At 39.9% G+C, this 20,440-nt stretch overlaps 1 protein-coding gene across 8 annotated transcripts in view; it reads left to right on the forward strand.

Annotated features, from left to right (window-relative positions):
* SCYL3 (SCY1 like pseudokinase 3) overlaps positions 1 to 20,440 on the forward strand; it is a 43,989-nt gene that overhangs the window by 20,260 nt on the left and 3,289 nt on the right. For all 8 annotated transcript variants that reach the window (XM_054495414.2, XM_063649010.1, XM_063649012.1 and 5 more), the window contains 8 exons: positions 654 to 767; positions 2,992 to 3,048; positions 6,392 to 6,494; positions 7,711 to 7,822; positions 9,776 to 9,853; positions 12,236 to 12,375; positions 13,950 to 14,134; positions 17,533 to 17,704. In XM_054495414.2, the coding sequence (XP_054351389.1) occupies positions 654 to 767; positions 2,992 to 3,048; positions 6,392 to 6,494; positions 7,711 to 7,822; positions 9,776 to 9,853; positions 12,236 to 12,375; positions 13,950 to 14,134; positions 17,533 to 17,704 (961 nt within the window). The remainder of the gene's footprint in view (positions 1 to 653; positions 768 to 2,991; positions 3,049 to 6,391; positions 6,495 to 7,710; positions 7,823 to 9,775; positions 9,854 to 12,235; positions 12,376 to 13,949; positions 14,135 to 17,532; positions 17,705 to 20,440) is intronic.

Raw genomic sequence — 20,440 nt, forward strand, 5'->3', positions numbered from 1 at the left:
TCTCCTGACCTCATGATCCGCCCGCCTCGACCTCCCAAAGTGCTGGGATTACAGGCGTGAGCCACCACGCCCAGCCAGTCTGTGAGATATTTCTGGTGATCCTTATCATTCCATTTTCCTCTTCTTCAGGCAGAATTTTTTTAACGCCTACTAACAAGATTTCAGGTGAAGTGGATCTGGGTTCGTGATAGAATGTGGGTGAGAAAGAATCTAGAGAAGAAAATTAATAAAATAACCTATGTGAGCAAAGATATATTTTATCTTTAAAGGCATTGGAAGCAAATAATATAGGTTATACAGACTTGTAAATGTATAAGAACATGTATATCCCCTGACTCCCATAGAAATGGGGAGATGACTGTGTGCACTGGCTTTAAGGTGTTTATTAACCTGCCACGAGGCAGGGGGAGATAACAGAAGCCCTTCCATTCCATTTTTCTTCTTATCTAACTTCATTCAATTTGTTGTTTCTTAAAGTCATAGTTCCATTTATTATGCCACAAGTGGGAAGGCTTGTCATAATTTTTTTGGTGATTAGTATTTAGTTTTTTAAAATAAAGATTGTGAGAGATAGAGAAAAACATTTTTTGAAATAAATTTCTATTTCAGATCCTGGAGTGGCACTCTTCCTTCTTTTCTTTTTTTTTTTCCAGGGACACTTAACACACAATAATGTCTGTTTATCATCTGTGTTTGTGAGTGAAGATGGGCACTGGAAGCTAGGAGGAATGGAAACTGTTTGTAAAGTTTCTCAGGCCACACCAGAGGTAAGCCAGGGGACAGCCCCCCTTCCTTACTTGGTTTTTAATAGTGTCTTGGTATGTGGTTCTTGCCTAGGCACTTTCCTTCAGTGTTAGCTTGGTCTTAGATTTGGAGACTTGAATTTTTTGTCAGTGCCCTCATTTATAGAATTATAGCATTTTGTTCCTCAGAGGCAGTGGGGGTCATGTATCCTTTCTCCTTATTTTATAAATGGGGAAACCTGAGACTGAGAGAGGTAAAATGTTTTGTTCAGATATTTGAGTTAAATGCCCCTCCTCTCTGCCCCATAGTACCTTGTACTTACTTGGATCATACCACTTGATAATGAAATTACCTTTATGTATCTGTCTTGTATTCCAGTGGTTGGGCTCTTAAGGGTGTGAGTCTCTTATCTTTATACCTCTACCTAGAATAGTGCCTGGCACATACTAGGTATTCAGAAAATGTTCTTTGAACAATTGTCCGAGTTGCCCGATTTCATACATAGTATCTTAGTAGCTGGATTTAGGACCTGTGCATCTTAACTCCTAGTGGGCTGTGTTGTTGCTGATGTAGTATTCCTTATACTTTTGTCTGAGAGTTCTGCATGTTTCCCTCCCAGGTTGATAAACCTTTCTGTTTTCTGTTTTGTGTGTTCTTTTCACATTTTGCGTGTTGCCGCTGCATTCAGTCTTTCTTAAAGAAAAAATAAAAACCATTTCCATCTTAATATCCCTATGGAAATGGTGGCTCACTGTTGACTTACTGTTTCAGTCTAATTTCCCCTATTCTTTTTTGTGCTGCTTCCACACTTAACTTGGGCCATGTCTAACGTGCACCTTCATGGGTTCTTGCTCAGTTCAAATGTTCTACCACAAAGACATCTCTCTGGTTATTCTGTCCATATTGATCTCTTTCTTCCCTGAATTTACCTTTTGTGTACTTTGTATATAGCATGTAATCCTTTCTGTGCTGTTTATTCCAAATTCTTTGCCATGGGATATAAGGCCCTTCACAATCTTTCTGCAGCCCACCTTCAGCCCATTTACCATTTAGGTTTTTTTGGGGAGTGCTGGGAAATGGAATTTCCCTCTGTCACCCAGGCTGGAGTGCAGTGGTGCGATCTCAGCTTACTGCAACCTCTGCCTCCCTGGCTCAAGTGATCTTCCCACCTCAGCCTCCTGAGTAGCTGGGACCACAGGTGCACACCACCACACCTCGTTAATTTTTTATATTTTTGGTAGAGATGGGATTTTGCTATGTTGCCAAGGCTGGTCTCAAATTCCTGACCTCAGGTTATCTGCCCACCTTAGCCTCCCAAAGTGCTGGGATTACAGATATGAGCCACCGAGTCTGGCCTCACTCAAGAGTTCTTGAGCTATAGTCTGGTTACATCTTGTTCCATGCAGTTCAGCTGTGTTCCCACATATGCCTTCTTCCTTCACACTCTTCTTCTTTGTAGGCCATTCTGTTGCTGGAATGCATTTCTTCCCCTTGGCTTCTGGAAAATGTAAACTCATCTAAGATCTGGCTTCAATGTCCTTTCTGTGACTCCTTCCCCTAGGCATTCCCCTGCCCAACAAAATTAGTCACCCCAGTGCTTCCAGGTAACTTAGCACGTTTATGGAGATTCTTAGTTTACATTCTAGGTTATGAGCACCTGGTTGGGGGCAGAAACTTTATTGCATTCATCTTGTATTCCTAGTGCCCTAAACAATGTTCGGGACATATAGGCTCTTCAAAAATAGTCTTTGAAACTAGCAAATTAATATGCTTATTCTGTGGATGTTGGTTTTGTCTCCATAACTAAGGTTCTCAACTTTCTAATCTCGTATGGTAGCAAGACTTAAGATTCATTTGATTTAGTGAGATTAATGACAGATTTGTTCTGTGCTAGAAAAGCCTTCTTATTGTTAATATCTAAGCAGGAAGAGAAAGAAGTGTTCTAATTTCCATATAAGGAAATCAGATGCACAGATGCCTCTGAACAGCAGAGCGTGTCTGTTAAACCAGATGAAGGGGAGAGGAAAAGGAACTACCATTTATTACTATGCCTTGTGCTGTGCCAGGTACTTTATTTGCATTTTTAAAATTAGAAGCATTTTAAATTCGTGCATCTAATATGCGGCATTGATTTGAAGGTTTAATTGCTGCTGTTTGCCTTGCTCATTGCTTATGTAACCTGATGTAAGAGATTAGTTCACCAAACATATGTATGAATCATTTTCTTTAATTTATTTCTCTGTCTAGTTTCTGAGGAGTATTCAGTCAATAAGAGACCCAGCATCTATCCCTCCTGAAGAGATGGTAAGATGATATATTTCACATATAATGAAGGCGACTTTGTGTAACTGAGTATGAAATTTTAAAAAACTTTCCTCTGCTTATTCCTTTCTTTACTGAGTTATAGATGCCTCATAATTCCTCTGGCCTTAAAGCTTTCTAAGATTAATCTTATCACCACAGCCAGGGAGCCAGCTTAAATTTTTTTGTCACATAAACACCTATGATATTGTTTAGAGGTAGAGATACCTTAGTGTGAACAGACAATTATACCCATTTCATGATAAGTAGTTGTATTAGTCTGTTTTCATGCCGCTGATAAAGACATACCCGAGACTGGGCAATTTGCAAAAGAAAGGTTTATTGGACTAAACAGTTCCATGTGGCTGGGGAGGCCTCACAATCATGGCGGAAGGTGAAAGGCATTTCTCACATGGCAGCAGACAAGAGAAGAGAGCTTGTGCAGGGAAATTCCCTTTTATAAAACCATCAGGTCTTGTGAGACTTACTCACTATTACCAGAACAGCACAGGAGAGATCTACCTCCATAATTCAGTCACCTCCCACGGAATTCCTCCCCATGACACATAGGAATTGTGGGAGTTACAATCCAAGATGAGAGTCACAGCCAAACCACATCATTCCTCCCCTGGCCCCTCCCCAGTCTCATGTCCTCACGTTTCAAAACAAGTCATGTCTTCTCAACAGTCCCCCAAAGTCTTCACTCATTTCAGCATTGACTCAAAAGTCCATAGTCCAATGTCTCATCTGAGACGAGGCAAATCCCTTCCACCTATGAGCCTGTAAAATCACAAGCAAGTTAGTTACTTCCTAGATACAATGGGGGTACAGGCATTGGGTAAATACAGCCATTCCAAATGGGAGAAATTAGCTAAACAAAGGGGCTACAGGCAAGTCTGAAATCCAGTGAGGCAGTCAAATCTTAAAGCTCCAAAATGATCTCCTTTGATTCCATGTCTCGCATCCGGGTCACGCTGATGGAAGAGGTGGGTTCCCATGGTCTTGGGCAGCGTCTACCCCTGTGGCTCTGCAGGGTACAGTTTCCCTCCTGGCTGCTTTCACAGGCTGGTCTTGAATGTCTGCAGCTTTTCCAGGCACACGGTGCAAGCTGTCAGTGGATCTACCATTCTGGGATCTGGAGGATGCTGGTCCCCTTCTCACAGCTCCATTAGGCAGTGCCCCAGTAGGAACTCTGTGTGGGGGCACTGACCTCACATTTCCTTTTCACACTACCCTAGTAGAGGTTCTCCATAAGGGCCCTGCCCTGCAGCAAATTCTGCTTGGGCATCCAGGCATTTCCATACATCTTCTGAAATCTAGGTGGAGGTTCCCAAACCCCAGTTCTTGACTAATGTGCACTTGCAGGCCCAGCACCACGTGGAAGCTGCCAAGGCTTAGGGCTTGCACCCTCTGAAGCCACATGCCAAGCTCTACGTTGGCCCCTTTCTGCCATGGCTAGAGTGGCTGAGATGCAGGGCACCAAGTCCCTAGGCTTCACACAGCATGGGGACCCTGGGCCTGGCCCATGAAACCACTTTTTCCTCCTAGGCCTGCAGGCCTGTGATGGGAGGGGCTGCCGTGAAGATCTCTGACATGCCCTGGAGACATTTTCCCCATTGTCTTGGGGATTAACATTTGGCCCCTCATTACTTATGCAAACTTCTGCAGCTGGCTTGAATTTCACCTGAGATTTTCTTTTCTATTGCATTGTCAGGCTGCAAACTTCCCAAGCTTTTATGCTGTGTTTTCCTTTTAAAACTGAGTGCCTTTAACAGCACCCAAGTCACCTCTTGAATGCTCTGCTGCTTAGAAATTTCTTCCGCCAGATACCCTAAATCATCTCTTAAGTTCAAAGTTCCACAGTTCTTTAGGGTGGGGCAAAGTCCCATCAGTCTCTGCTAAAACATAACAAGAGTCACCTTTGCCCCAGTTCCCAACAAGTTCCTCATCTCCATCTGAGACCACCTCAGCCTGGACCTTATTGTTCATATCACTAGCAGCATTTTTGTCAAAGCCATTCAACAAGTCTTTAGGAAATTCCAAACTTCCCCACATTTTCCTGTCTTCTTCTGAACCCTCCAAACTGTTCCAGCCTTTGCCAGTTACCCAGTTCCAAAGTCTCTTCCACATTTTTGGGTATCTTTTCAGCAACGCCCCACTCTACTGGTACCAATTTACTGTATTAGTCTGTTTTCACGCTGCTGATGAAGACATACCCGAGACTGGGCAATTTACAAAAGAAAGAGGTTTATTGGACTTACAGTTCCACGTGGCTGGGGAGGCCTTAAAATCATGGCAGAAGGCAAAAGGCATGTCTCACCTGGTGGCAGACAAGAGAAGAGAGCTTATGCAGGGAAACTCCCCTTTTTAAAGCCATCAGATCTTGTGAGGCCCATTCACTATCATGAGAACAGGGCAGGAAAGACCTGCCCCCATAATTCAATCACCTCCCACTGGTTCTTCCCAGGACACATAGGAATTGTGGGAGTTATAATTCAAGATGAGATTTGGGTGGGAAAACAGTGAAACCATTATCAGTAGTTGCACTTTGCTGGAATCCATAATAATTGTGGAAGCAAAAACCCTAGTCCTTCCTTGTATGTCACCCAAACCATTCATCTATCTCTAGCTGCCCATTACTTAGGATTTCAAGATGCACAGAAGAATGATTATTAAGATTGCTGGTAAATAAAGATTCTGTTTACCAATAAATTCAAAAGCAGATGCTCCTTCTATAAATTTGTTCTTATAGCCACTATAAATAAACAATCCCCAAAGGTATATTTAGTGTGCTTTACAGGAAATATGAACTCAACTATAAACTTAAGTATAGACCTAAGACTTGAAATAAATCAGTTTTATCCAAATCAGTATTATGTATATATACTAATGTTTTTAAAATTGGTGATTTGTGGGTTGTAAGTCAATTTAGGGGGTCCTGACTAGCATTTTATAAAAAAAAAGGATAAAAGAACATGTCTTTGGGCATCTTAGATAGTTTTATGAAACTTTTGTTTCCATTATGTGTGTATTTATGCATGTGTATGTATAGTAGATCATGATATAAGACATATTCTTTACCATGGGTTGCTGTGAAAATATTTGTAAAAGCCACTGACTTGTACCATACTCTGACCTTTTTAAAAATTTTTGCTCATTTTAATATTTTAAAATCTTCAACAAATTCTATTCACTAATAGTGTTAAGAACCTATACATTCATGTGTGGTGGTCTGAAGATAGATTTGAGTATAATAAATACAAACATGGGAGAAGGTGCTTCAGAGAAAATTAGAAATGGCTTATAAGGCAGATCCTCTAGTTTTAATTGTCTTCACTGCTTTTAGTCTCCAGAATTCACAACTCTCCCAGAGTGTCATGGACATGCCCGGGATGCCTTTTCATTTGGAACACTGGTGGAAAGTTTGCTCACAATCTTAAATGAACAGGGTGAGTTGGAGTTATACTACTGCATCTATAGAATAAGTAGGAAAATCATCCATGACCTATTCTGTGTGGAATTCAAAGGACTACAGTCTTTGAGCATAGTAAGGAATCTTTTGCTTACCAGGTAACTTTTTTAGGGCAGATATTAAGAACAGTAAGGAAAGAAGCTTTGGGTTTCATTAGTTTGCATGGTGAAAAGAATTTTAAGTAGGAAGCACTTTGAACTATGGCTGTCAGTATCATGTGTGATTATCTTATTAATTGGTAATAGTACTTAAGTGGTGTAAATGTAGACTCTATTCCTTATTGAACCAGCCAATAAGTACATAACTATCACTAATGATTTATATCTAATAATCTGAATAATAGGGTAAAATTCATAATTTTTTGTTAAATTGAGCTTAACATTTCTTTATTCTTTCAAAGCTCATTTGATTTATTTTCCTATTACTTTAATTTACTCTTCACTTTTTTCTTTCATTGCCTCTTAAAGCTCAGGCTACTAAAGACATAGTTTTCTCCTCTCTTCTGTGTTCTCTAACTGCATGCTTGGCAGCCTGCTTCACTCTCCTGTGCCCACTTTAGGACTTTAATTTTCCACTCATTGAGTTTACTGAGGCATGTGTCACAGTAGGCCCCTTATTGGCCTGCATCTCACATGGCTCAAGCTTTGTGCCAGTTCTAATGCAGTTTGTTCTGCCAGGCTTATGCAGTGTTCTGATTCAGCTGTCAGCTCTAAATTGTCCCATCCTAAATACTTGAGAATTAAACCCTAAGGCCCAAAGGCATCCATTGTGTATAATGAACTATTCTATGTATTTAGAATAGTAGCAATTATTTACTGTCCTTGGAAGAATTGTAAATATAATCATTCATATAACTGTTCTGTGGATGAGGAACCCCTGTTGAGAAAGACCCTCAAACCTATCACTGTTAGCCCTTTTTCTTTGGGCCTGAGCTGGGTTAAATGGATAATCAGGAAATGAGAGGGTATAGAAGGGAATGGCACCTGGGGTGGGGTTTGACGGTGGTGGCAGGACAACTTTCTACACCTGCCAATGAGTTTTGCCTAAGGCAAGCAGGAAGCTGTTTAGCAACAGCCAGGGCTTTGTTTGTTTGGGCTTTTACAGGTTGGTTTTTGCTCTCGGCAGTCTCCAGCTATAGAGGTCCTGAAAAGAGGGAGAAGGCATTGGAAACTAACTGTAGCTCTGGATTTCAGTTTCAGCGGATGTTCTCTCCAGCTTTCAACAGACCTTGCACTCAACTTTGCTGAATCCCATTCCAAAATGTCGGCCAGCGCTCTGCACCTTACTATCTCATGACTTCTTCAGGTGAGGGCATCTGGTGTGGTGATGCCAGCTGCTTCCGGAACACTGCTGCCTGCTCTCATGCCTTGGATAAGTGGCAGTGGGGGGATTTTGGAGGACCAAATGATGCAGTTTCTGTTGTTAATTATTAGGAGAGATTGAATCATGTCCACAGGAGAAAATAGAGGAAGAAATTGGGTTGTCTGTCAGTTTCCTATTATAGATAGGAAGTTTTAGAAATGCTTGATTGTCTTGAAGGCTTGGATTTAGAAATTGTAGCCAGATTTATTAGGGCTTCTAATAGTGAAGAAGCTAGGTGTGTCCACTGGTTTACAGCTGTAAGTTAATTGAAAAAGTTACTAAACCTAGCCTTTCTTTTCTGCTGCCATTATATTATGAGTTTATTATTATTCAGTTTTTCTCATGGGGATGGGGAATGAGTTCATATTCTCTGTCTAGTAATATGTGATGGAAGAGCAAATAAGTTGGTTTAGAGGGAAGGGCGCAATATAATTTAATACGTTATTAGATTCAGAGATATTTTTGAACCCTTCTTCAAGGTTAGTTTTAATTATGTGTCCTTCATTTTTTTATTTCCATGACTGCAGAACTTCTGCACAGGTTAGTTCCATATTCATGACTTTTATTAACAAAGCCAACCTTATGTTAGTTTTAAAACTAAAAACCCTATGTGTTTGCATTTAGAGCTTGGGAAAAACCAGAGCAAAGGGAAGACTAGTATTATTCCCAAGTGGGGAAAATTACCTCTAGGATAGAACTAGGGGCAGGTGGGGAAGGGTAATCTTATTAAATAAGTAGCATTTATGGTTATTGGGCTTATATTGTCATATTTCAAAGAAACTATTCAAAACTTTCCCATTATGATCGTCTTTTCTGAGGATGTTTTTAAAAATTTGTATTTTTAATTGACAAATAAAAATTTTATATTTATCATTATGAGAGTCTTTCCAAAGTACTTCTATGCCCTTTTGGATGATTCTTAGAAATATTTTATTTCCCTTGATAGAAAGTCTCTACAAAGAACAATCCCTTATGGTAAATAGATTCTCTCATCACTATGTGTAAAATGAGTTATTTATTAAGAGTTGTATTGTAAATTGAGAGGGGAGAAGAAAACTGAAAACACACAAACCGCACCTGCCAAAATCCCACTGTTAACGTGGGGAGAAACCCCAGTCAAGACACAACAGTAGGAGCCAGGGTCAGCATCCCTTACAGAGGCAGCTGAACCAATTTGATTGATTAAAGTTTAGACATCTTTGCTGCTGAACCGGGGGAAGCCTAAGGTAGGTATAAACATAAGATGTGAAGACCCAAGTGGTATCTCTGCTTACTGGGCCTCCGAATAGGCTGTCCAGCTTGTATGCCAGAGCATCTGGGGTCAACAGTCTCATATACAGTAGGGTGTGAGCTGAGCAGTGCACAGCCTTTGGAATTCTCTGGCAGCCCTGTAGGAAACCGACCTCTCCTCTCACACTAATCCCTGCCTGGCTGAAAGAATGACCAAGTAACTTACAGCAGGAGAAATGAGAAGATTGCTGTATGGAAATTCCACTTTCCACATCTCTTTAATAGTTTTTATTTCATCAAAGGAGACTTGAGAGTCAGCAATATTTTGTAATGGTAATGTCATTTCTCCCAGCATACTTCATTTAACATCGTATTACAACCAACAATTTGGAGGATTTTTCTGACTAAACCATAAAGCACGTTAGCATATGTGTGTTTAAACTTGTATCCTCTTCACAGATCTCTTTGATATTAAAATATTAGATTTCATAGAGGCTTGTTCCATAGTATTTGTCTCATAAGCTACTTAGTTGTAATAGAATCTTTAAATGGCAAAGGAGAATGTTTCTTGGTTGAAAATTATATTGATGTAGTCTGTGATTATGGCCTCAATATTTAACATTCTCTAATCTGTTCTGCTGAATTCCTTCTCTTTTTGGCATTTAGAAATGATTTTCTGGAAGTTGTGAATTTCTTGAAAAGTTTAACATTGAAGAGTGAAGAGGAAAAAACGGAATTCTTTAAGTAAGTTCAGAAAATTAAGAATTTAAATTGAATAACTTGGATTAAGTCCATATAATCACTTTAGGTATTCTAGAGAAGATGAGTCAGATATTTGGTTTATTTCACATTTATTGAACATTTCCTATGTGTCAGGCTTTCTGATAGGCCCTGGGGTAGATATTTCTGGTAAAAGAAATAGATACCCAGACTGATAATCCTTAAACAGAGAAGTGGGTACAGTAGAGCTTTCGGAAGGAGTCCTGAGAACACACAGGGCAGGAGGAGGTCGTTAGAGAAAAGGTATTCTAGGCAGAGGGGCAACATGAACAAATGCACAAAGACAAGACCTAGTGTGACTTGTGCAGGAACCACAAACAGTTACTAAGTCCCGCTGGGGGACAAATTCCAAGACAAGGACAGGTAGGAGGTATACCTTGCATGTGGCAGTGAGGAGTGCTGACATTATTTGTAAATAGGGGACTTCAGGCATTGAAGCCATCAAAGAGATGGAAGCAGGCTGTGAAACAGATTAATGTCCCTTTAGGTGGATCACTTTGTTCTCTATTGAGTGGGAAGGCTTAACTCATTTAAGATTTGGATTGGTTAGTGACTATGGTAGTCCAGGCAGTAAATATGAAGCCACATATAAGGGCATTAATGTCTCCAATGAAGAAGACACTAAGATAAACATTTAAAAAGATAAAGCTGAGAAGCCTTAGGGATTATCACCAAATGAAATAGAGAATATTGGAGGAGAGGACCTAATATGCAGGGAAAATTATGACTTCAGTGTTGGATATGTTGGTTTGAAGTATCTGTTGGACTTTAGATAGAGATGTACATGGACAGTTGACCAGACAGGTCTGAAGCTTGAGAGAAGTCTTAAGCTGATGAGCTAGAGGGAAATGTTAGGGTGTTATCAGCCTGTAGTTGGTGATATTTTCACAGAGAAAGTGGGTAGCATGAAAAGGACAGTGAGCCCAAATTGTAATCCTGGGGCACCCAACCTTATAAGGGAGCTGGTGGGAAGGAGTGGCTGATGAATGAGAAGCAGGGGTTAGAGGAGACTCAGAGAGCTAGGAAGGCTATGATATTCCCAAAGGAGTAGGGAATTTCACGAAGGTAGGAGGAACGAACAGGTACCTGTTCATTTAGTAGTTAGGAAGACACTGGTAACTTTATCTTAGCAAGAGCTGTTCCAGCAGTGAGAATGCATTGGGCTGAGAAGTGAACAGAAGGTGAGAAAAACTTGGAGAGAAAATATTATTACTGAAGAAGCAAATGGAGTCAAGGAAGGATTTTGTAAGGGTGGAAGAGACCTGAGCATATTAATAGACGAGGGAAAGGAGCTAGCAGAAGAATGGAGGGAGCAGTTGAAGCTGCAGTCAAGTTGGGGAGACGGTTGGTGCATTGTCCTGGAAGAGAGGGGAATGCTGGGGCAGTGGCTGGATGGGGTGGCCTTAAGTAAGAGAAGGCCCTCGGATCCTTGATGACTAGAAGGGAGGTGGGAATGAGTATCAATGTAAACCTGTTTGCTGATAGCGGTGTAGGGGTTTGAAGGTGATAATGCATGTGACCTGTTTCCTAATAAAGTAGGAGGCAAGGATATCTGCTAAGGGTGATTGTATAATGGAGTAATATTACCATTAATACCTAATATCTGTATTTCTTAACAAAATGCCTTTATATATGTTGTTCTAATTTATGGGGATAGTGACAAAAGCCTATATTTTGTTAGTTATGGAAACTTTCTACATTGTTTAAATTTGAGAAAGTGTCTTTTATTATCTACAAAGCCTGTCTTATTAGGGTAAAAAGGAGGGCACTTTGGCTATTAGTAAGGGGATAATTTGGTGGAAACATTTCCTGGTGTGAATTGGAGGTGTGCTGACTAGCTGGCTTTGCCTCACACTTTATGTATTTTTTTTTTTTTTTTTTTTTGAGACAGAATCTCACTCTGTCACCCAGGCTGGAGTGCAGTGGCATGATCTCAGCTCACTGCAACCTCTGCCTCCCAGCTTCAAGCGATTGAACCTCAGCCTCCCATGCCTCAGCCTCGAGTAGCTGGGATTACAGGCGTCTGCCACCACGCCCGGCTAATTTTTGTACTTTTAGTAGAGATGGGGTTTCACCATGTTGGCCAAGCTGGTCTCAAACTCCTGACCTCAAGTGATCTGCCCGACCCGGCCGTCCAAAGTGCTGGGAGTACAGGTGTGAGCCACTGCACCTGGCCACGCATTTTTCTTAAGTACTTGGGGACCAATCTGTTCACCTTCTCTATCTCCATTTGAAATGCATCACTTTGATAGAAGTGATGTGAGAGGATGTGTGTAGGCTAAACTGTACAAGTAAGCTGATACAGTGTCATGACCAGTTTCCTGGGCTTTCCCTTTTTGTCCTCAGATTTCTGCTGGACAGAGTCAGCTGCTTGTCGGAGGAATTGATAGCTTCAAGGTTGGTGCCTCTTCTGCTTAATCAGTTGGTGTTTGCAGAGCCAGTGGCTGTTAAGAGTTTTCTTCCTCATCTGCTTGGCCCCAAAAAAGGTGAATGCTTTTTCAAAGTGTTATTGCTAGTTAAGGAGTTTGGTGATTATTAGTCCATATTTGAGCGGGATGAGATTACTGTGTGGTGTAGTTAACATGTGTGGTTCTAAAAACGGAGAACAATTGTTGGCCCCTGATGTGATAACTTTAATTCAAACCTGGGTACCAGAGTTCACAGGATAAATGAAGCATCTTCCTAGAGAGTCCAATTTACTATAGTAAGTGTTATATCTGACTAGAATCTGAAATATACATTTGAAGTTTTAAGGTAAGGCATGCATCTTCAAACAACTTTTACATTTATCATGAATCATTTAGGCCTGTGCCTCCTACCTTACCAAGAGCAACCCATTTATTTTCTATTTTCAGTGAAAAGCACTGAGATCATTTTACTTCTTGGGGCTTCAGGTTTTTTTTCTGAATGTGAAACGAGGTTATTGCTTTGGAATTTTACAATTTTATAGCACTATAGATGGTAACACAACAGATTAGAGAATATAGTATTAATATGACACTAGAATTTTAAGTTACGTAGAATCCTGCTTTCAGAATTTATTTTCTTAAAGGGATCTCAGTCCAACAAAGCATTGTTACAGTTTAGAATTTCCTTATATCTCTACTTTGATATCATTCTCTTTAGCCATGAATTTTTCTTTATAGCTCTTACATCCTATATTTCGGTAGGTTTTACATAGGGGTGTGCCTCTGAATCACCTATGTTGCTTTTTAAAAATTTGCCTCTTTGCTTGATCCATTGGTTCTAGAACAGAGAGCCAGGACATAGGTATACATATTTTTTAAAAGTTTCCAAATAATTCTCAATACATACCTGCCTGATAACCACTACCATAAATACTGGAAAAAGAGGACTATCCAGCATCAAAGTCCCACTGTAGCATTTAACACCTGGTTTTGCAAATAAAACTACAACAATATCAGTATGTCACAAATCTAGTGTATGAAATTCCTCACTGAATAAACATAAATTTATAAAAAGTTACTCAGAATTCTATTAAAATACAAGCTTTGTTGTACACTATGATCTCTAGTATTTCAAAAACTCTACAAGATAAGTGTACTTAACATAATTAAGCGTTAAGTAATTTTCGGTCAAGAAAAGAACTTTCCTTTGGTTTGGAGCATTAGAATTTAGAAGAATACTGGCCGGCATGGTGGGTCACGCCTGTAATCCCAGCACTTTGGGACGCCGAGGCAGGCGGATCACTAGGTCAGGAGTTTGAGACCAGCCTGGCCAACATGGTGAAACCCCATCTCTACTAAAAATAAAAAAATTAGCCGGGCATGGTGGCGGGTGCCTGTAATCCCAGCTACTTGGGAGACTGAGGCAGGAGAATTGCTTGAACCTGGGAGGAGGAGGTTGCAGTGATCCGAGATCGCGCCACTGCACTCCAGCCTGGGTGACAGAGTGAGACTCCGTCTCAAAAAGAAAAAAAGAATTTAAAAGAGTACTTAGAATATGTGTAGTTTTGGGCTCAGTGTATGAATTATGCTTAATACTCTTCACTGAAGTGAAAATTTGTTTTTTCATCTGTAACCTTTGATTTTTCGGGTAGATCATGCGCAGGGAGAAACTCCTTGCTTGCTCTCACCAGCCCTGTTCCAGTCACGGGTGATCCCCGTGCTTCTCCAGTTGTTTGAAGTTCATGAAGAGCATGTGCGGATGGTGCTGCTGTCTCACATCGAGGCCTACGTGGAGCACTTCACTCAGGAGCAGCTGAAGAAAGTCATCTTGCCACAGGTCAGAGGCCAAGTTTGCAGTGGGGTAGTCACAGAACCTGAGGGAAGAGTGCTGAAAGAAAGAAGGAGTTTTGGAGGTATTCAGATAATAGCTTAGAAAGCCTTGAGGCAGCAGTCTGTGGAATACAAAATGCTGAAATTAAAATTGCATTTCCATTCCATTCACGCAGGCAAATCGATTAAACTGACATATTTGGTCTTAACCTGGGAGAAACTATAATTGTTTGCTAATTTTGGGAAGGTAAATGAATAACAATAATGTATGGAGCGCTTTGTGAACATAAAATATATTTATCCATAATTATTATAAAGTAATTAAATTAGAACAGAGAGGAACATGAGATGATTCGTATCAGTGGCTTTCAGCCTGTTGTTATCAGCCACTAGGGAACCTTATTATGATTTGCCCACCAAAGGGTTTCGTTAGTGAAACTAATGAAAGGTTTGTATTAGTTGCTTAGGCTGCCATAACGAATTATCACAAATTATAATGGCTTAAAGCAATACAAATTTATTCTTAGTTCTGGAGGCCAGAAGTCTAAAACCAGGGTGTCACCAGGACCCTGCTTCCTCTGAAGGCTGTAGGATGTGAAAGGGACTCCTCTTTACAAGCTTCTCGTAGCTCCCAGCAATCCTTGGTATTTCTTGGCTTGTGGCTATATTCCAGTCTCTGCTTCTGTTGTCACGTGGCCTTCTTACCTCCCTGTCTGTCTTTACATGGCCTCTTAGAAAGACACCAGTCATTGAATTTATGGCCTACGCTAAGCCAGTATGACCTCATCTAAACGTCACATTCTGCATGGACATGAATTTTGGAGGGACACTATTCAAGCTAGTATGAGGTTTTAAAAAAATTGTTTTAAAAGACTACAATCACATGGTGTCTTTAAAATAATTTTCCTATGAGATAGATTAACATTCTCTCTGCTTTCAAGGAGCTCATAAGTGGGACATGTTTCAGTCATCCGTTGCCGTGTAACTACCCCAAAACTTAGTGCCTTAAAACAATAATCATTTTATTAATTCTCATGATTCTTTGGATTGACTGGACTCAGCTGAAGGTTGTGTTCCACATATCAGCTGAGTCTTCAGTCATCTGGGGCCCGACAAGGGTTGACACATCCAAAATGGCTCCTTGGTATCTTGGAAGGGGTGGCTGAGAGGCTGCGCCTTTCTCTCCATGAATTTTCAGGAAGCTTGGGGGGCCTGTATCCCCCCATGTGACATTTCCACATGATTTCTCTAGCAAGGTAGGTGGACTTCTTAAATGGCTGGCCAGGGCTAAAGAAAAAAAAAGGGCAAAAGAAGCCTTCTTAAAGTGTAGGTTGTGAACTGACAGTCATTTTTGCCTCATTCTTTCGGTTAGAGTTGGAAAAAGCCCAAGCTCATTGTGGGATGGGTTTCCTCAAGGGCATGGATACTGGAGGTGTGATTCACTGGGGGCTGACTTTAAAGTCTCTATGTTGTAATAACTACAACATAGCACTTTGTATTTACATCTGCAGCAGTAATTGTTACCCTGTATGTAGCTGTGTCTGGAAATTTAGAAGAGGAATGAAGCACTTTAACTCTGAAATGAAGTTGTCATCATAGGTCTCAGAATTGGACTGAGGTCAAAGAGTAAATGTTGAGCATGTGGAAGACAATGAAAGCTCTCATTACTTAGGAAACTGCTTCCCCTAAACAAGAGTGGGCCAATTTGTGTTTGCTAGAAAGTTCACTTTGGTAGCAGTGTGGAAGAGACCACAGAAAGGGAGATAAGCTAGGAAACTGTTAGAATAGTTTAGCTGAGAGATGACAAAGGCTGGGGAAAGTGTGACAGTGGATATAGGAGAGGGACACAGAAGGGGTAGCACTCAGTTTCTCATTAGATGGAAGAGGTGTTGAGGATGACCGATTTTTGGCTTGGGCAGATTGCTGTTTTATGATTATCATATTCAGTGGGTAGAACTCTAATCATATGTAAAAGAAACATGCTTTAGTTTACATGTACAGAAAGTGCCTGATCTGTTAGCATTGGTCCTAATAATTATCTTTTGAGTCCTGTTTGAAACCTTTAATCTTACTGTATAAATGAGGAAACCAGGCCAGAAAAATAAAAAGACCAATTGGTCAAGTCACATTGAGAATTATTAGCAGAGCTAAGACCAAAACCAAAGATTCCTGATACCTATCACGCCCTGCTGCTTCCAGTAGGCAGGCCAGTTACCCTGGCCTTGTGTCTGGCTGGTGCAGATGCTTTGATGGTCATTTCCTTCCTTATATGCAGAGCAGTACTTGCCTGATATCTGCATGTGACTGTCTTCTAAGGTGTTTTTGGTTGCAAGTAACTGAAACTCATTTTAAACCAGCCAAAGCAAAAAAAAATTAATGAATGAATGTTAGACTACCTTAGATGGAAATCAAGTGCAGCTGGGGCTTACAGCCATGTTTTTCATTCCTTTCTTCTCTCTGCATTTGTTTGACTTTTGACTCTCTGAAGACCAGCTTTCCTTGTTTTGGTGTCCACATGGCCAAAATGGTTGTCCCATAACTTCCAAGTTTTCTGTCCTCATAAAAAAAATTTATTTTAGAGATGGGGTCTCACTGTGTTGCCCAAGCTAGAATGCAGTGGCTCTTCACAGGCATGAAGCCACTACCGATCAGCCCAGGAGCTTTGACCTGCTCCATTTCCAACCTGGGCTGGTTCACCCCTCTTTAGGCAACCTGGTGGTCCCCAGCTCCTGGGAGGTTACTATATTGATGCTGAATTTAGTGCAGACACCCAATCAGCATAGCACACTACAGCCCAGAACTCCTGGGCTCAAGTGATCCACCTGCCTCAGCCTTCTGAGTAGCTCGGGCTACAGGCACTTGTCACTGCCTGGCATACTGTCCTTATTTTGAGTAAACCTATATAAACTGAAAATATAAATTCTAGTTTATATTACTGGACAAAAGATTACGATGGGCTCAGTTTGGGACAGGTGGTCCGACCCTTGAAAAGAGTTGAAAAGAGGAGCATGGACAGGAACATAACTGTTAGTGCCCTAGATGAGTTGCAGAACGCTGCCAGTACATGAACTTTTTATTACAGTTCTGTGATGTGAGTACAGATATGAAGACTTAACATTTAAAACCTTTTGTAGCAATTTGACAGGTAATTTTATGTTCCCAACATATGTCTTTTTAATTTTGTTTTGATTGTATTTTTTAAAAATGGTAAGTCTGTGATGGATTGGGAGAGGAAGATACTGGTCTTTTACCACAGGTAGTTTGAGAGCCACTGACCTGGAACACATATCTAAGATAAGGTAGTTTATCTAAGCACAATCTGTTTGCAGCCCAATTGCTCATTTACAGGGGAAGAAAGAGATAGGTATTGTGGTTGTCAACCCTTATTACCTCATTTGCTCCTAGGTTTTGCTGGGCCTGCGTGATACTAGTGATTCCATTGTGGCAATTACTCTGCATAGCCTAGCAGTGCTGGTCTCTCTGCTTGGACCAGAGGTGGTTGTGGGAGGAGAACGAACCAAGATCTTCAAACGCACTGCCCCAAGTTTTACTAAAAATATTGACCTTTCTCTAGAAGGTAAGAATTATTAAAAGGTCTAGCTTTTTGTGTGTGTTATTTTTTTAGATTTTTAATATTATATAAGTAATGTAGGAGGGTCATATTCAGTCAAATGATATAAAGAAGTATAAATAAAAAGTTAATTTCCCTTTCTGAACTTCTCGGGGGGATTTTCAGTGGGAATCCTTTCATACTTTTTTTTAAGCTTGCAAAAAGACACACAGATATATGCTTACACATGCATAGAGAGAGTCATGTACCACATAAGGACGTTTTGGTCAACGAAGGACCTCGTAAATGACTGTCTATACCATGATGGTCTCATGACATTATAATGGAGCTGAAAAATTGCTATTAGCAGTTGATGTTGTAGCTGTAGTGGAATGCATTACTCATGTGTTTGTGGTGATGCTGGTGTAAACAAACCTAGTGTGCTGCCAGTCATATAAAAGTATAGTGCATACAATTATGTGCAGTACATAATACTTGATAATAAATGACTATGTAACTGGTTTATATATTTACTATACTTTTAATCATTAGTGTATTCCTTCTGCTTATTAAAAAAAAAAAAAAAAACTTTAACTGTGAAACAGCCTCCGGGGTCCTTCAGGAGGTATTCCAGATGAAGGCATTGTTATCAGAGGACATGACAGCTCCTTGCAGACCTTCTAGCGGAATAAGCTGTGGAGGTCAAAGACAGTGAAATTGATGATCTTGACCCTGTGTAGGCCTAGGCTAATGTGTGTGATTGTGTCTTAGATTTTTAACAAAAAAGTTTCGAAGTAAAAATAAGTAAATAATTTTAAAAACAGAAAAACCTTACAGAATAAGGATATAAAGAAAATATTTTGGTACAGTTGTACAATATGTTTTAAGCATAGTGTTACTACAAAAAAGTCAAACAGTTAAAAACATTAAAAAGTTTATAAAGTTATAGTAAACTAACATTATTGAAGAAAATTTTTTAATAAACTAAGTGTAGCCTAAGTGTAGTGTTTATAAAGTGTATGGTAGTGTACAGTAATATCCTAGGCCTTCATATTCATTCACTGGTAACTCAGAGCAACTTCTAGTCCTACAAATGCCATTCATAGTAAATACCCTATACAGGTATACCATGTATTATTATATTTTTACTTTTCTATGTTTGGACACTCAAATAATTACCACTGTGTTGTAATTATCTACAGTATTCAGTACAGTAACACACTGTATCAGTTTATAGCCTAGGTGTTAGTAGGCTATACCATCTATGATATTGATACAAGGACAAAATGGTCTAAGATGCATTTCTCAGAACATATCCCCATTGGTAAGTGACACAAGACTGTGTAGGATTTTTGTCTAAATGGTAAGAAAATGCCATGCACAAATCTATAATTTGTTTTCTAGTAACAACATATCAGGGACCTGTCTCCCAATACACAGAAGTCTAACTTACTCTTTGAAAGCTACCTAATATTTCACTGAATATAATTCATTCAGTGATTTCTTTATTCATGGATACTGCATCCATTTCTGGATTTTTAATCACTACAAACAGTGCTGCAATGAGTATCTTTATACGTGTATCTTTCCAGTTGGTCCCCCATATTTGCAGGTTTGCATCTGCAGATTTAACCAACTGTGGATCAAAAATACTCAGAAAAGAAACCAAAAAATAAAGGTATTATAAGTAACCAAGAAATGATTTAAAGTATTATGGGATGATATGCATAGATGATATTTAAATACTACATCATTTTCTTTAAGAGACTTGAGCATCCGCACACACTGAATGTCAGAAGTAAACTTGCTGGGCCAAAGGATATATTTTAAATTTAGTAGATACTATCAGCTTATAAAAAGGTTGCATCAATTCTTATTAACACTAGATGTTTAAGTTTCTTGTGACTTTTGTTGGCCTATGGGGTAAAAAGCTGTTGACTTTTAGATACTGCAGGAAGTCCTTATTTCTGGTATGTTCCCAGTGGATGTTACCTGGGAGGTACCAGTAATTTCTGGTCTTACAAGAACTTTTTATCAACAATGTCATTGCTCCTTTATATAGCCTTCAATAAGACAATGACCTTGTTATGTAATTCTGGATCTCTAAGCCAGTTCTCATTGATAGTTGGTAACACGGAGACACTTAGTAGAAAAGAGTTAATCAGATAGGCTTTTCTCTAATTTTGATGCTAAAAGAATTTTTAAAGCAACATTGGCTTCCTGAAGTTTTGAAGAGCATTCACACCTCTTCCTTGGTGCTAATGAAACCAGTGTCATGGCTGCAAAGAGCTTGAAAAGGGTGATGTAGAGGCTGTGGTCTCATTTTCAGCTATGAAAGGGAAATAGGAAATTCAGTCTGCCTGAAAGAGAGGTGGAGAACATGGTTCAGAGAAGAAGACATTGGATAAGGCATTAGATAGGACTTAAAGGAGGATAGTGGCACAAATAAGAGTGGAGGGCTTGTAGAGGCCTGGCCTTAGAGTGCTGGGGTGAGGAGGGGGGAGATGTGGTGCTGAAGAGAGCTGGGGACCTAATCAAAAGAGTTTACCCCAGGCCATTCCCCACATCCTCATTCAAAATTAATTGAATCATTTTGACCAATGCCCATTTTTTAAAGTATAAACTTTCTGGTAAACTGTTAAGGACATTTCTTGAAACTAATTTTTTCCCCAGTTGGGGGTTAAATGTCCACAGCTTAAATTTATTATTTTAACTACTTTTAAGTGTATAGTTTTGTGGTATTCACTACATTCATATTCTTGT

This window comes from Pongo pygmaeus, chromosome 1 (assembly GCF_028885625.2).
Source record: "Pongo pygmaeus isolate AG05252 chromosome 1, NHGRI_mPonPyg2-v2.0_pri, whole genome shotgun sequence".
Classification (NCBI taxonomy): Eukaryota; Metazoa; Chordata; class Mammalia; order Primates; family Hominidae; genus Pongo; species Pongo pygmaeus.